The 15,000-nt window shown below is 40.9% G+C and overlaps 1 protein-coding gene across 1 annotated transcript in view; it reads left to right on the top strand.

Moving 5' to 3' along the window:
- Positions 1-555: 555 nt before the first annotated feature.
- Positions 556-15,000, top strand: part of smarca5 (SWI/SNF related, matrix associated, actin dependent regulator of chromatin, subfamily a, member 5) — a 14,765-nt gene continuing 320 nt past the window's right edge. Inside the window, exons 1-24 of the mRNA XM_017464729.3 lie at positions 556-832; positions 1,900-2,010; positions 2,105-2,271; positions 4,146-4,246; positions 5,003-5,103; positions 5,232-5,411; positions 5,526-5,681; positions 5,771-5,902; positions 7,350-7,418; positions 7,541-7,650; positions 7,756-7,982; positions 8,085-8,206; positions 8,415-8,567; positions 8,693-8,825; positions 8,911-9,059; positions 9,196-9,315; positions 10,132-10,239; positions 10,370-10,483; positions 10,572-10,694; positions 12,169-12,301; positions 12,396-12,514; positions 14,215-14,427; positions 14,535-14,645; positions 14,786-15,000. The exon at positions 14,786-15,000 is cut by the window's right edge and continues 320 nt beyond it. Coding sequence (XP_017320218.1) covers positions 761-832; positions 1,900-2,010; positions 2,105-2,271; positions 4,146-4,246; positions 5,003-5,103; positions 5,232-5,411; positions 5,526-5,681; positions 5,771-5,902; positions 7,350-7,418; positions 7,541-7,650; positions 7,756-7,982; positions 8,085-8,206; positions 8,415-8,567; positions 8,693-8,825; positions 8,911-9,059; positions 9,196-9,315; positions 10,132-10,239; positions 10,370-10,483; positions 10,572-10,694; positions 12,169-12,301; positions 12,396-12,514; positions 14,215-14,427; positions 14,535-14,645; positions 14,786-14,851 — 3,090 coding nt within the window. The 5' untranslated portion in view covers positions 556-760 and the 3' untranslated portion in view covers positions 14,852-15,000. The remainder of the gene's footprint in view (positions 833-1,899; positions 2,011-2,104; positions 2,272-4,145; positions 4,247-5,002; positions 5,104-5,231; positions 5,412-5,525; positions 5,682-5,770; positions 5,903-7,349; positions 7,419-7,540; positions 7,651-7,755; positions 7,983-8,084; positions 8,207-8,414; positions 8,568-8,692; positions 8,826-8,910; positions 9,060-9,195; positions 9,316-10,131; positions 10,240-10,369; positions 10,484-10,571; positions 10,695-12,168; positions 12,302-12,395; positions 12,515-14,214; positions 14,428-14,534; positions 14,646-14,785) is intronic.

The following is a 15,000-nucleotide window of genomic DNA, read 5'->3' as shown; positions in this document are numbered from 1 at the left end:
TTCCTCGCCTCAAAACCCTCTACCTCCATGTGAATTCAAACAGACCCAGGGAGCTGGGCAGGGTGGAGGGGTGAGGAAGGGGTGCACCGATTCACTTGTCTGTGAAAATGACCCAGCTAATAAGCCAACGGTTGGGTCACACAAAAACTACCTCTAAACTGGCTAGAGACTGAGAAAATAACCCAATTAAATGACCCAAAAAGCTCAAATATGGTAGAAAAAAACCCCCAACATTTTTTTAGAGTGTATAAGCAACCTCTACTAAAACATAGTTTTTATTTATGTGTTATTATTCATCCTGCATCTATGAGAACGCGCAAACATCATGAAAGAAGGAAGGAAATCAAGTAAAGCTCGTGTATTGTGTGACAACATCGAGGGCGAAAAAAACCAACAAAGATCCATTTGTGATCCGAAAGAGTCGACTCTTAAAGAATGATCCGACTGATTCGACTCACTGAATGAATCAAAAAGACATCTCGCGATATTTGCAAGGTGGTTGTATAGTTTAGGATAAGAAGTCTCGCGATATTTGTAACGGGCCTCACTTTTGCGGGAAACGGAGGCAAAAAAAAGAACGAAAGAAAAAGCCGGTGGGAAGTCATTAACGAAGCGCGTGGCTTTGTTGTTCTCATCGTTGTCTATTATAATAAATCCGGGTTGAGTGAAATAACCGAATCGGCTCTTTCGGGAGTATAAACTTGTGATTTAATTTGTTTTGTGTTTAAAGAAAAAATAAAAAATAAATAAACAATAGAGAATGTCTGAGACGGAGGGAAGCGTGGACAAACAGCGGGAAGAGGCTGAAGTTGAGCAACCCGCGACAACACAGGTGAAATAAACAAGACCTCAAACAAACATGGCGATAAACTGGGGTTTTGTTACACACTTATTTACCTCTAACTGAGAAATAACTCTGTGTAACACAGCTGTAGACTTCTGTGAACCTAACCGTGTGTACTAACTTTTGGCGAAATGAATCAGCTAGCGGCTTAGCATGTTAGCGCTCTACATCTGCCGTGTATTGTTCCTTAGCTTAGCTTAGCTTAGCTTTGTGATGAGTTTAGCTAATGACACACTCTTCGCAGTGTTTATTTCATTTATTCCTCGGATTATATGTCGACAGTGTAACTTATTTTCTAGCTTAACATTTTTGGTTCTAGTGTGTTATAAAAAAAAAAAAGGAAGAGGAAAAAAAACCCAACAGGAAATAAATAATACTACTTCCGGTACATGTAGTCACGTCAATTCGTCAAATTATTTTCCTCCGTAGTAACAGCTTTATTAATTATTTAATTATTATTATTATTATTATTATTTTATCATGACCCCTATCTCGGAGGAGAAATGAACAAACCCTGATGAACATCTGTTGATATGAGCACTGATGTTAATGCTAATGCTAGCAAGCTAGCAAAGCAGAATCAATGGAGCTCCAAGTTTGTGTTCAGATTATCATCCTGACAGAACACACACACACACACACCACTGACTGAGGGACATATTTATACCGGTCATATCGCGATATTTATCTGAAAAATATCACCACTGCTGAAAGAGTCCCCATTAGAAACAATCACAGAAATTCTAATTCTAATTCCACTACAGATACCTGACATGCTGGGATATGCGAAGAAAAGAATTTCACTGTACATATGTATATGTGATCAATAAAGACTCATTATCATTATCAAACCATCAGCTGTTAACCATTAAAACCGTTACCAAATGGTTTCCATTACATAGTAGGATGTATTCAAGACGGAGGTGTTTGATGGAATCCACTAGACATAACGTGCCACCAACAGAAAGCAACAAATTACCAGTACAGACCCAATTATTCGGAGGCTCTTCTTTCTATAGTACATTTTGAGTAACCTCTCCAAATCTATCTTTAAGGATGCGGCTTTAGGTGCTGAAGAAGCGGGGCAGGATGGAGGCGAGCCGTCGTCCTCTCCTCCGGCTGAAAAGGCGAAGGCGGAGCCGGTGGCGTGTTATGAAGAGAAAGTGGTAATTAATTGGTTTGCTTTGGGTTTACGTTATTAACTGGGAATTCAGATGGAAGGGGGGAAAAAAACAAAACTCTGTGCTCTAAATTCATTAGAAAACAGACCGGACCAACAGATTCGAGTACCTGCTGAAGCAGACGGAGGTGTTTGCTCACTTTATTCAGCCTGCTGCGCAGAAGACCCCTACGTCTCCGCTGAAGATGAAGCCCGGCCGCCCTCGGATTAAAAAGGACGAGAAACAGAACCTCCTGTCTGCTGGGGAGTAAGTGCTTCTCCTGCTTCTCTCTGTGGTTTCTCATGATTATTATTCTGTAACACAAGTTACTTTAGAAGACAATCTTATAAGCCATCTGAAGAAAAAAAAAAATATATAGAAACCACTTATGAAAAATTTCGGAAGACATTTTGCTCAAAAGTGTTCATTTCCCCTTATGTGTCGGACTACATGAATATCACCGTCTCAATACTTTTTTTCTGTTCTTAGTGTGCGAGGACAGTGTCGATTGGGTAGCATTCACTATCGTGACGTGTTGTTTCGCTATTCTCTCATTTTCACCGTGACCGATGAGCGTAGAGGTTGTACCGCATGACCCGAAGCGTGACGACTCGGCGAGTCTTCAGAAGAGAAACGTGTGTGAAGTTTAGCACGGATTGTTGCCGGAAGTAATATTACGTTTCCCATTACTAAAACGGATAATAATAATGAATTTTATTTATTTAAAGTGCCTTCCAAATCACTCAAGGTCACCATGCATCAAGAACAGGAAGTAGCAATAGCGACAATGGCAAAGTAGTAAATAACAATGTCAATAAATTTCAGAATTTGATAGGGAGCCAATGAAGCTGTTGAAGTTATGGGGGTAATATGTTGTATAGATGGAATCCGAGTTACGATACGAGCAGCAGAATGTCCTCTGAGGAAAAAGTGTCACGTGAGCACAGACGTCTGAGGTAAAGTCTTCAATTCAATTCTGCATTCGACTGAAACTCAGAATTTCCAACTATGACGAACCATAAACACCCTCTCAACTTGAAATTCTCAATCTTCTCGACGGTATCTACAATAAATACACCCTCTCTTCTGTTTAAAAGGTTTTTAGTCGCTTTCTATCAATCAGCAGGGATACGTTAGTTGGTTAAAGCAATTAGACTGACCGTTTATTACATCCTCAATTAATACGTATTTACTTCACATCCCATACTCAAGCAGAATTCTGAATCCTCTGGCGTTTCTAAAGGAGCTTGTGTATTAAACCAGATAAAAGAGAATTACACTAGTCAACGCGAGAGGAACAAGCATAGCAGTGCTACGCGGGGTGGGAAAAGGACGCATGCGAGCAATAATTAGGAAGATGAAAATAGCAAGACCTGGTTATGCTGTTGATGTGTGCTTCAAATGAAAGAGTGCTGTCGAAAATGACCCCCAAATTCCTAAGCTGACAGGAAGGAAAATGGAGGAACCGTCAATGGATAATGAGAAACTGCAGGACGTAGAAAGACCTATAAAGAGTACATGAGTCTTCCTGTCATTAAGGTTAAGAAAGTTGGCAGAAAGCCAGCGTATTATTTCGTGAAAGCAGAAATAACAAATAATGTATTAAATGAACAAGCGGGTCATGGCTTCGTGTGTGATTCTGAAGGAACAACGACAAAACCGAACTGACTCCAAAATGTACAGACGTGTGTGTGTGTGTGCGCAATGCGAATGTTTATGACGTACAATCGCAGTCTAATCAACCAATAAAGGCTCGTTAAATGCACAATCGTGAACGTGTGGTTATTTTGAACAACCACAATTATTTAAATTAAATTATTTTGTTTATTTTTTAGTTATCGGTATAACTTTTAAATCATTAAAAAAATAAGCGTCATTAAACCGACACCTTTAGATCAGTACATTTAGGCCGTACGCTTGTATCCTGTCCAGATTAAATCAAACCGAAAGATGTCTTTGGGAGGGATTTGTATCTTTCTCTTTTGATCATCATCCTCTGGTTTGCTGCTTTAAACCTCTGACGTATTGAAGCAGGGCAGGTGCAGATGGTCCTGCTTCAGTCTTTTTGATTGATCAGGTGTAGACCTTAATGCTTTTCATCTTGGTTTACTCACACCGACCGCCACTTTGAATTTTCACAGTAACCGTCACCGCCGTACCGAGCAGGAGGAGGACGAGGAGCTGCTCAGTGAGAGCAGTAAGGCCGCCAACGTGTGCACGCGCTTTGACGAGTCTCCATCCTGTAAGTTAATGGTCACAGGACCTAACTTGTTTCGGAGAACTTTCACAACGTTATATGTAACTATAAATGGATAGTACGACATGTCCTTAATGGATGAGTGTTTAAAAATGTAATCAGTTTACTATAAGAGGAATAAAACGTTTTAGGAGGTGAGGTGATGTCCCGTACTTTCTAAGTTAACTTAACGTGATCTACGCTACCGGTCAAAAGTTTGTGGACACGCGACTGAAATGTTTCTCATGATGTTAAAAAGCTTTTGATCTGAAGGTGTGTGATTGAACGTGTGAAATCGGTGTCGGAGACAAAAATATAATCGTGCCGACGTATTCATTTCTTTCATTAGAAAACGAACATTTTATTTACAAAAAAATATATTTTTAAACGGACGACTCGGGGCGATATATTTCCGAAAAGCAGCCGATAAGAGTCCGGTGTCGGTGTGAACTCCTTTAATACTGTTTAAAAAGCATCTCAGGGAAATTCCTCAAGAAATCCGGTGAGAAAATGCCAAGAATACATTTCTGGAAATTCTAGACAAAAAGCGTGTCTACTTTGAAGATGCTAAAATATTAAATTATTTTGGTTTATTTCGGGTTTTTTATCACAAAATAATTCCCATAGTTCCTTTTGTGTTACTCCAGAGTTTTGATGACTTTATTATTATTCTAATAAACGTGAACGTAGCGTAAGATTCTTAAGTTCCTTTGTGGTGAGTCGAGAACTTTCTGATCTCTAACATGACTGGTTTTCGTACAGATGTGAAAACGGGCAAACTCCGAGATTATCAGGTCCGTGGACTGAACTGGCTGATCTCACTGTACGAGAATGGAATCAACGGCATCCTGGCTGACGAGATGGTAAGACCTCGGACCCACCTCGCTTTAAAACCCCCTGCGCACTCTTGTCTTTCCATTGAACGTAAAACATTTCTAGGTTCTGTAAACGAGCACAAAAACCTCTCTCTTCTCTCCTGTTTTCTCCTCAGGGTCTCGGAAAGACTCTGCAGACCATTTCTCTCCTCGGCTACATGAAACACTACAGGAACATCCCCGGGCCTCACATGGTTCTGGTTCCCAAGTCCACGCTGTATAACTGGATGAACGAGTTTAATCGCTGGGTCCCCTCGCTCCGAGCTGTCTGCCTCATAGGAGACCGGGAAGAGAGGGTGAGCGGACAGAGTCACGTGGCAGGAATCTGACTCCATGGATATGTGTTTACACACAACACTGACTGCTGTATGTTTGTTGTGCTTGTCCTAATCACGCCTTTCTGCTCGCAGACCGCGTTCATCCGTGACACTCTGTTGCCGGGAGAGTGGGACGTGTGTGTCACTTCCTATGAAATGCTCATCATCGAAAGGGCTGTGTTTAAGAAGTTTAACTGGAGATACCTGGTGATCGACGAGGCCCATCGTATCAAGAACGAGAAATCGAAGGTCCGTGTCAACTATTTATCATTTATAGCGTACAAAGCGTGTTACTTTCTATTGTGAATTTTATTCTAAATTATCTGTCGGTCTATCAGCTGTCAGAAATTGTGCGAGAGTTCAAGACCACCAACCGGTTGCTGCTCACAGGGACCCCGCTTCAGAACAACCTGCACGAGCTGTGGGCTCTGCTCAACTTCCTCCTGCCTGATGTCTTCAACTCGTCCGAGGTAGCCCTCCTCACCAACTTTCGCAGAATGAGAAAGTTACTCAGCAAAATACTGTTCCCCCACTAAAGCGACTAGAACGCATCCATATTTCCAGACTAGTCACGCTCCGATGTATCGGCCGGTCATCGCGTCCTACGATTCGATCGGTAGTCTCTAAAACACGTGACGACGTTAAACTTTAGCGCTGCAGACATGTCATCACCAGTGTGGAATTCTCTCGAGGTTTCGTGAAACAGTGAAAAATTCGCCGCTTGCCGTGTATTTTTATTAAGGCGTATTCAGATGTTCATTGTAAAACGTGTATATATTTGTTGAGCTTATTTATTTGATTCTCAATTAAAACCACAATCTATAACATTGCTGTAAATAATATAACCAAGGCAATGTCTCTGGTATTACTGACGGCCAACAGAAAGCTTACATATCACTAATATAAAGCTTGAATGATCGGGATCGGTATCGGCTGCAAAAATCCTGATCGGACCGTCACTGTTTCAGACGTTTCAGTGTGAAACCAAAGTATACACACTCAAACTCGTAGAAGAAGCAGACTTTATTAGTATTACACATATACAGTATTAGAGTACAGTGAAATTCTTTAATTTCCATATCAGAGCGCTGGGTCCACCATGATACCGCGACGCTGGAGCAAAGAGGGATAAGGGCCTTGCTCAAGGGCCCAACGGTGACAGCTTGGAGGTGCTGGGGCTTGAACCCCTGACCTTCTCATCAGTAACCCAGAGCCTTTAATCGTTGAGCCACTACTGACCAAACTCTCTCTCTCTTTTGCTGCAATGCTCATGTGGTCACACATACAGCACGTTTTAAGAGTTGTGATGTTGATGTAGGAAAATAATCAACGACAGGTTGGTGTAATGTGGCCCGACTCAAAGCGGCATCATGTTCACAACGCTGAAGCTGACCATTTTATCGTCGCGATACAATAAGTGGTTTTCATTCCTTTTATACCACAGCAGTTTACCAAATATTACAGTTTGTAATTTCTGAATCATAGACATGTCCTAAGTCAATTCGTGTCTTTTTCCCTTACCGGCCTCCCTGTTTTTTTCTCTCCGCTGAAGGTAACGCAGCCAAAAGACTAGAAAAAAATACCGCTTTCATATTACCATTAAACCAGAACTTGCAAAATTACCCAGTCCTAAAGACTTATTGAACATTAGAGTGCTGTGACTGGAGACTCCTTCCACAAGTACATATTAATGTAGTTAACAGTGCTCGAAGCTGAACATAAGGTCGGGTTCAAGAGTGACTCGCTCTCACGTGTGTATGTAAGCGCACTTATTGCAGCCTTATTATTATTATTATTATTATTATTATTATTTGAAGGCATCTGCACTTTTGGACAGAAGCTCAGCTAGTTTAAATGGTTGCGAATTCTATTTTGAGATTTCTATTTAAGTTTTGTTTCCTGTTTATACCCCTGCAGGACTTTGATTCCTGGTTTGACACGAATAACTGTCTTGGAGACCAGAAACTGGTTGAGCGTTTACACACTGTGAGTATATCTTAATTTTTTTTTTTCTCCAGAATTTGTGATGAAGCATGCACAAGGGTGTATTTTAATGGAAACGCCACTAAACCTGATTTTTCTAACTTAAAAATCTTTTAACCGTGTAGGTATTACGTCCTTTTCTACTGAGGCGTATCAAAGCTGACGTGGAGAAATCTCTGCTTCCTAAGAAAGAAGTCAAGATGTATGTCGGGCTCAGCAAGATGCAGAGAGAATGGTATGCTGGCATCATTTCAGGGAAAAAAAAACGGCAAATAAACATCCAGACATCCGGAAGCCAACATTGTTTTACTCTGAATCGATCCTTCATCTTTCCTGACAGGTATACTAAAATCCTGATGAAGGACATCGATATCCTGAACTCGGCAGGGAAGATGGATAAGATGCGTCTGCTGAATGTGTTGATGCAGCTCAGGAAGTGCTGCAATCACCCGTACCTGTTTGATGGCGCGGAGCCTGGCCCACCTTACACCACTGACCTCCATCTTGTCGTCAACAGCGGCAAGATGGCCGTACTCGATAAGCTGCTGCCCAAGCTGAAGGAACAAGGTGAGCTGGTACATGTGCATAAAGACTCATAGTTAACAAAACTATGAGTCTGATGCCCTCGGTCTAATCTAATCTAATCTAATCTCTCTTTCTGATTTAAAGGTTCTCGTGTGTTGATCTTCAGCCAGATGACCAGGATGCTGGACATTCTGGAAGACTACTGTATGTGGCGTAACTACGGTTACTGCCGCCTGGACGGACAAACGCCTCACGAGGAGAGACAGGTACACCCACCGTTATTTCACTCGCCTCTAGGTATGCCGGAAATCTTACCGTCGCTGCAGGAAATCAAAGTGGTTCATTTCAACGAACACCCGGCTGCTTAAACGTTTAAGTCTGGCTTTCGGAAACGAGCTTACCCGAGGTAAAGATGCCGTGTTAGCACTCTAACGAAGGATTTTGTGTACTCTTGTTTTCCCTTAATCTCCTCAGATCTCCATCAATGTCTTTAACGAGCCCAACAGTCCCAAGTTTCTCTTTATGCTGAGCACTAGGGCCGGTGGGCTGGGGATTAACCTGGCTACAGCGGACGTGGTCATTATTTATGACTCTGACTGGAATCCTCAAGTGGACCTGCAGGCCATGGTCAGTGTATCATTAAAAACGGTTCCTTACCAGCTTTCAGGTTAACGCAGGACTTTTTGGAGCAACTTCGAGTTTATTTAAATGGAGCAAAATTGTGTAACTATTTATTTTTCTCCGTCATACAGGACCGCGCTCACAGAATCGGACAGAAGAAGCAAGTACGCGTGTTCCGTTTCATTACAGAGAACACCGTCGAGGAGAGGATCGTGGAACGTGCCGAAATGAAACTACGTCTGGACTCCATCGTCATCCAGCAAGGTGAGGACCGGAGAGGACGAGCGCATCAAAAATCAAAAACCAGAGCACTTTCTTTCTTTAAACGCTGTTCTGCTGCGACTTTCAGGTAGATTGGTCGATCCTAACATGAACAAGCTGGGCAAAGATGAGATGCTGTCTATCATTCGGCACGGCGCCACTCACGTCTTCGCTTCCAAGGAGAGCGAAATTACAGACGAAGACATCGATGTCATCCTGGAGAGAGGCGAAAAGAAGGTACAGAACGAATGCACACGCACGACAGAATCTACTGCACCTGACATTTTGGTTGGAGTGCGTAAAATAACAAAAAATGGTTAAGATATGGGGGTTTCCTGCCTTTTAATTGAAATTGTGTTCCTTAAACTTTCAGACCATGGAGATGAAGGAGAAGATGTCCACGCTTGGTGAAGGCTCTCTGCGGAATTTCACCATGGACACTGAAAACAGCGTGTACAACTTCGAAGGCGAGGATTACCGAGAGAAGAAAAAGGTAAGCGTAGACTGAATTGACCTCCTCAGATGATCTATGAATATGATGTAAAAGTGCTATGAACTGCAATATGAAGTATTGCTGATAGCGAGGCTTTATTTCCTTCCGCAACATCATCAGACTAAATAACTAGAGCTAAAGAACAACATTTCTTAGTTTTAACAAAGTAGAAATCTTATTTGAAACCTAATATATTTTACAAGTATTTAATTTTTTAGCTTTCTTATACATCACTGGTCAAAAGTTTGTGGACGCTCGACTGAAACGTTTCTCATGATCTTAATAACCTTTTGATCTGAAGGTGTGTGTGATTTAAATGTGTGAAGACAAAAATATAATCGTGCCGACGTATTCATTTCTTTCATTAGAAAACGAACGTTTTATTTACATAAAAATCTTTTTTTAAACGAACGACTCGGAGCGAAATATTTCCGAAAAGCAGCCGATACGAGTCCAGCGTAGGTGGGAACTCCTTTAATACTGTTTAAAAAGCATCTCGGGGGGGAAATTCCTCAAGAAATCGGGTGAGAAAACGCCAAGAATACATTTCTGGAAATTCTAGACAAAAATGGCATCTACTTTGAAGATCCTAAAATACTAAATTATTTTGATTTATTTCGGATTTATTATCACAACATAATTCCCACAGTTCCATTTGTGTTACTCCAGAGTTTTGATGACTTTATTATTATTATTATTATTATTATTATTATTATTATTATTATTATTATAAAACGTGGGAAAATTAAAATAAAGAATGAGTGTGTCTAAACTTTTAGTATAAATAAGATTTATTGTTTTTTGTTTGTTTCTCAGGTCATCACCAACTGGATCGAACCACCAAAAAGAGAGCGTAAAGCCAACTACGCTGTCGATGCTTACTTCAGAGAGGCCCTGCGTGTTAGTGAGCCTAAAGCGCCAAAGGTATTTCTGTCCCAGCTTTGCTCAATTAACCACGATGAAGCATAAAAAAAAATGAGCACAAAAACACTTTTAATAGTCTGTGCCTAGGGAACAAGTCTAAAATATTCCTGCTTTCTCTTTTCTCTTTCAGGCTCCTCGGCCTCCCAAACAGCCCAACGTTCAAGACTTCCAGTTCTTCCCTCCTCGGCTTTTCGAGCTGCTCGAGAAAGAGATCTTGTACTACAGGAAAACTATTGGCTACAAGGTACGTGTGTTTACTCTTTTTTTTTTTTGGCAGCGATCCTCAGAATTGCCGTATTAGCAAGGTTGGAAACTTTATCTCTCGCTACCAGGTGCCGAGGAATCCTGAGCTGCCCAATGCTGCTCAGGTGCAGAAGGAGGAGCAGGCAAAGATCGATGAAGCAGAACCTCTGAATGAAGAAGAGCTGGAGGAGAAGGAGAACCTCCTGTCGCAGGTAACCTCCTGCACCTGCTTAGTGTTATCAGACCAGTTTAATATTTTTTTCAGAACATATGATGAACCAACATTTTCCTTCTGGAAAACTTCACATTTATCAGGCACCGGTATTTGTATACAGAATGTACTATTCGGGATACTCTGTGTCCATATGAGGTCAGTAAGAAAAAATAAACTTTTTTCGGTGATAAGGACTATGACGGTTTACTTTGTTTTGCTCATTTAGACAGGCGCAGACAGTCAGATATGAAACTTATGCGATAAAACACACACTAATGGAGAAAAGTTTGTAGACGCTCGACTGAAATGTTTCTCATGTGTTGTAGACAAAAATATAATCGTGCCAACATATTAATTAACAATTAGAAATATTGTCTGTGAGACTTATAATGGCAATCTGGTTACAAACAATATTTACATAACTACAATCATGGGGAAAAGAAAGAAAGTAAGTTCAGTTCTGCCGTGGCAGGATCGTAAACGAACGCCTTGAAACTGCAATAACACTGAAGCAATGTTGTAAAGAAGAGCGGGCCAGAATTTCTCCATAACGAAGTGAGACTGATAAACACCTACGGAAAAGCGTTTACTTCGCTATTGTCGCTAAAAGTGGTTCTACTATGTTACTGAATTATAGCGAGTACTTTTTAATTTTTTTCTTCCCTGCTTAGTTTTTGAATGTTGGGCTGCTTTTTTGCGGGGAAATGACTACAAGCATACGTTAAAATCTTTAGGTTTTTATTTCTGATCAACTGACGTTATTTGTTTATAGAAGTTGGTGAGGACTGCACAGTTCAATTGTGTTAAATGAAAAACTGAAGGAATAGAATTGAAGGAAGGTGTACTTTCTTTTTCCTGTGACCGTATATAAGAAGCAGTACGTGTGTATATAAAAATAAATAAATAACTAACTGAAAAAAGTCTCAGTAGTTGGTATAGACATTTGCTACTTGCTGTAAAGAATTTCTGCGCATCTTGGTTCTACTTCTTATTTGTATAGAGATATTTATTGGGAATAGACATACAAGTGCACTATAGAAATATCACCACATTCGCTTTTTTCTATCTTAACGATCAACAACAACAAAAATAAATAAATAAACCCCCGCACAAATTAATAAACACAGCCTATCAAAATAACACGACCCAGCCCCACCCGAACTACACACGGTCCATCTGTTACATCGTTCAGAATCGTGTGATAATACTAAAGGTAGAAAAACGACAATAAGTTATAGAAAGTAAATGCGGATATTGTAGTCTAGAAGTAATAGATAAATACGGATTTGAATGGTCAGCCATTAGGGTCCTAACAGTGGTAAGGTATTAAGAAAAGGAGCCCAGATACGGTCAAAGTTTGTAGGTTTTTGCCTTAGAGAGTACACTATTTTTCTCAGGAGTGCTGTAGGACACAAGGCTTCCGCGCTGGAGATTTCCTTTATAAAGTTGTAATACTTTTCATCTATCCATAGGGCTTCACCATTTGGAACAAGCGAGATTTCAATCAGTTCATAAAGGCTAATGAGAAATGGGGAAGAGACGATATTGAGAACATCGCCCGTGAAGTGGAAGGCAAAACACCTGAAGAAGTCATGGAATATTCTGGTAGAGTAATGCTCGTCTTGCACATTTTAAACAGTACCCCTTTATTTACGGTGTTGCTTAGTTGAGATCAATTGAAATGTGTGTGTGTGTGTAGCTGTGTTTTGGGAGCGCTGTAATGAGCTGCAGGATATTGAGAAGATCATGGCTCAGATTGAGAGAGGTGAAGCCAGGATTCAGAGGAGGATCAGCATCAAGAAAGCACTGGACTCAAAGGTAAGGGTCTGAGCTTACATGCTTTACTTTTACTACATTTTAGTCTTCGTTTTTTAGCTTTTGGTTCAAGGATTCTCGCTTTTTTTTGTTCCCCTCAAATATTCTGTAACACTGATGTAAAAGAACTGATATTCTGATTAAATTGAATCCACAGTGTTCATGGCTATGTTGGAAATTGCACAATACTAAACACAACACACATTTACGGTGTAATTCTACCGGGCGTCTGAAAAGTCAGGATCCGATGGGAATATGTTGAGCTAAATACACCACCAGTCAAAAGTTTGTGGACACTCAACTGAAATGTTTCTCATGGTCCTAATAAAAAGCTTTTGATCTGAAGGTGCGTGATTAAACGTGTGAAATCGGTGTCGTAGACAAAAATATAATCGTGTCGACGTATTCATTTCTTTCATTAGAAAACTAACATTTTATTTACAAATGAATATATTTTTAAACGGACGACTCGGAGCGAAATATTTCCGAAAAGCAGCCGATAAGAGTCCAGCGTCGGTGGGAACTCCTTTAATGCTGTTTAAAAAGCATCTCGGGAAATTCCTCAAGAAATCCGTCGAGAAAACGCCGAGAATACATTTCTGGAAATTCTAGAGAAAAAGGCCGTCGACTTTGAAGATGCTAAATTATTAAATTACTTTGATTTATATTAAGATTTTTTTTATCACAGCATAATTCCCATAGTTCCATTTGTGTTATTCCAGATGTTTTGATGACTTTATTATTATTCTGAAATGGGGGGGGGGATAAAGAATGTGTATGTCTAAACTTTTGAGCGGTAGTGTACGTCGATCTGAAAATGTTGAGAAAAATCTGCAAAAACATGACGCAGCGGTGGAGAAAATGCGTAGAGCGTTAGGGGGACTATGTAGAACACGCTGACCGTCCATAACATTAAAACCACACACAAATGACGTGAATAACATTTGATGATCCCGTTACAATGGCAGCTGTAAAGGGGTGGGATATACTTATTAGGCAGCAAGTGAACAGTCAGTTCTCGAAGTTGACATGTTGGAAGCAGGAAAAATGGGCAAGCGTCTGTGGGATGTGTTGTCCAAACGATCCGATCCACGGAGGCTCCACCTCGCAACTTACAGGACTTAATGGATCTGCTGCTAACGTTTTGGTGCGAGAAACCACAGCACACCTTCAGAGGTCTCGTGGAGTCCTCGCCTCGATGGATCAGAGTTGTTTTGGCGTCACAAGGCGATCTTACACGATATTAGCCAGGTGGTTTTAATGTTATGGCTGATTGTTGGATGTAGTTTTACTCTCATTGGCTTCCGAGACCCTGGATATATAATCAAAACATTATGATCTCCATTGACCAAGAATCGAGATTAAAATTGATGCTTATACATATGCACTCTGTGACCATGTGCATTGTTTCTATTTGGGCTAAACCGTAACGTTCACATTTTAATAATGAGATATTTTATCATGAACAAAACGCTCAAGTCATGTCGTAATAGCAGTTGATAGAGTTGTCTTATTTGATCAAGCAAAGCTGCTTAGAAATTAATCACCAAGCCAGCACGGTTCCCATATCGTGATTCTGCATTTACGCCCGAATATGAACAACGTGATTTCCATGAATACCTTGTTCTATACAGAACACCTTCATTGTAAATGTCATGCATTTAAAGAGCCAATTTTTATATTTTGTGTATTTTTGTGGCCAGATCGGACGTTACAAGGCACCGTTCCACCAGCTGAGGATTTCTTACGGGACCAACAAGGGGAAGAACTACACCGAGGAGGAAGACCGATTCCTCATCTGCATGCTGCACAAGCTGGGTTTCGACAAGGAGAGCGTTTACGACGAGCTGCGCCAGTGTATTCGCAACTCGCCTCAGTTCCGCTTCGACTGGTTCCTGAAGTCTCGCACGGCTATGGTGAGTGACAACGATGATCACCACGTTCAAACCGAACAGTAACGCCGTATTTAAAATCGTCACGTCGCGTGTTTAAAATCGAGCCGTTGGGGTGTGTGTGTTTCCAGGAGCTACAGAGGAGATGTAACACACTGATCACTCTGATCGAGCGCGAGAACATGGAGCTGGAAGAACGAGAGAAGGCGGAGAAGAAGAAACGAGGACCTCGCAATTCTTCAGTGAGTTTCTTTTTTATTTATTTATTTATTTATTTACATTTTTTTGTTGTTGTTACGCACTTCTAGAAGCTTGTACTTTAGTGTGTATAGCTTTTATATAGGGCACTAAAACTCTACCGATGTGTGTGTTGATGTTTCAGGCACAGAAACGTAAGCAGGACGGGACCCCAGACGGCCGCGGTCGTAAAAAGAAGCTGAAGTTGTAAATCACACTTGAACCCCCCCCACTGACTGATGAGGCGCTTTAGTAGAGTATTTGTGTTACGGGTCCTACTTACGTACTGTATCATCTTGCCTCACAGTAGCTCGTCCTTTTGAAAAAGGCATAGTATTGTAAAATAGATCAATCTTTTAG

This window comes from Ictalurus punctatus, chromosome 3 (genome assembly GCF_001660625.3).
Source record: "Ictalurus punctatus breed USDA103 chromosome 3, Coco_2.0, whole genome shotgun sequence".
Lineage (NCBI taxonomy): Eukaryota > Metazoa > Chordata > Actinopteri > Siluriformes > Ictaluridae > Ictalurus > Ictalurus punctatus.
The sequence above is the reverse complement of the archived record's forward strand: the minus strand, read 5'-3'. Positions and strand labels throughout refer to the sequence as shown.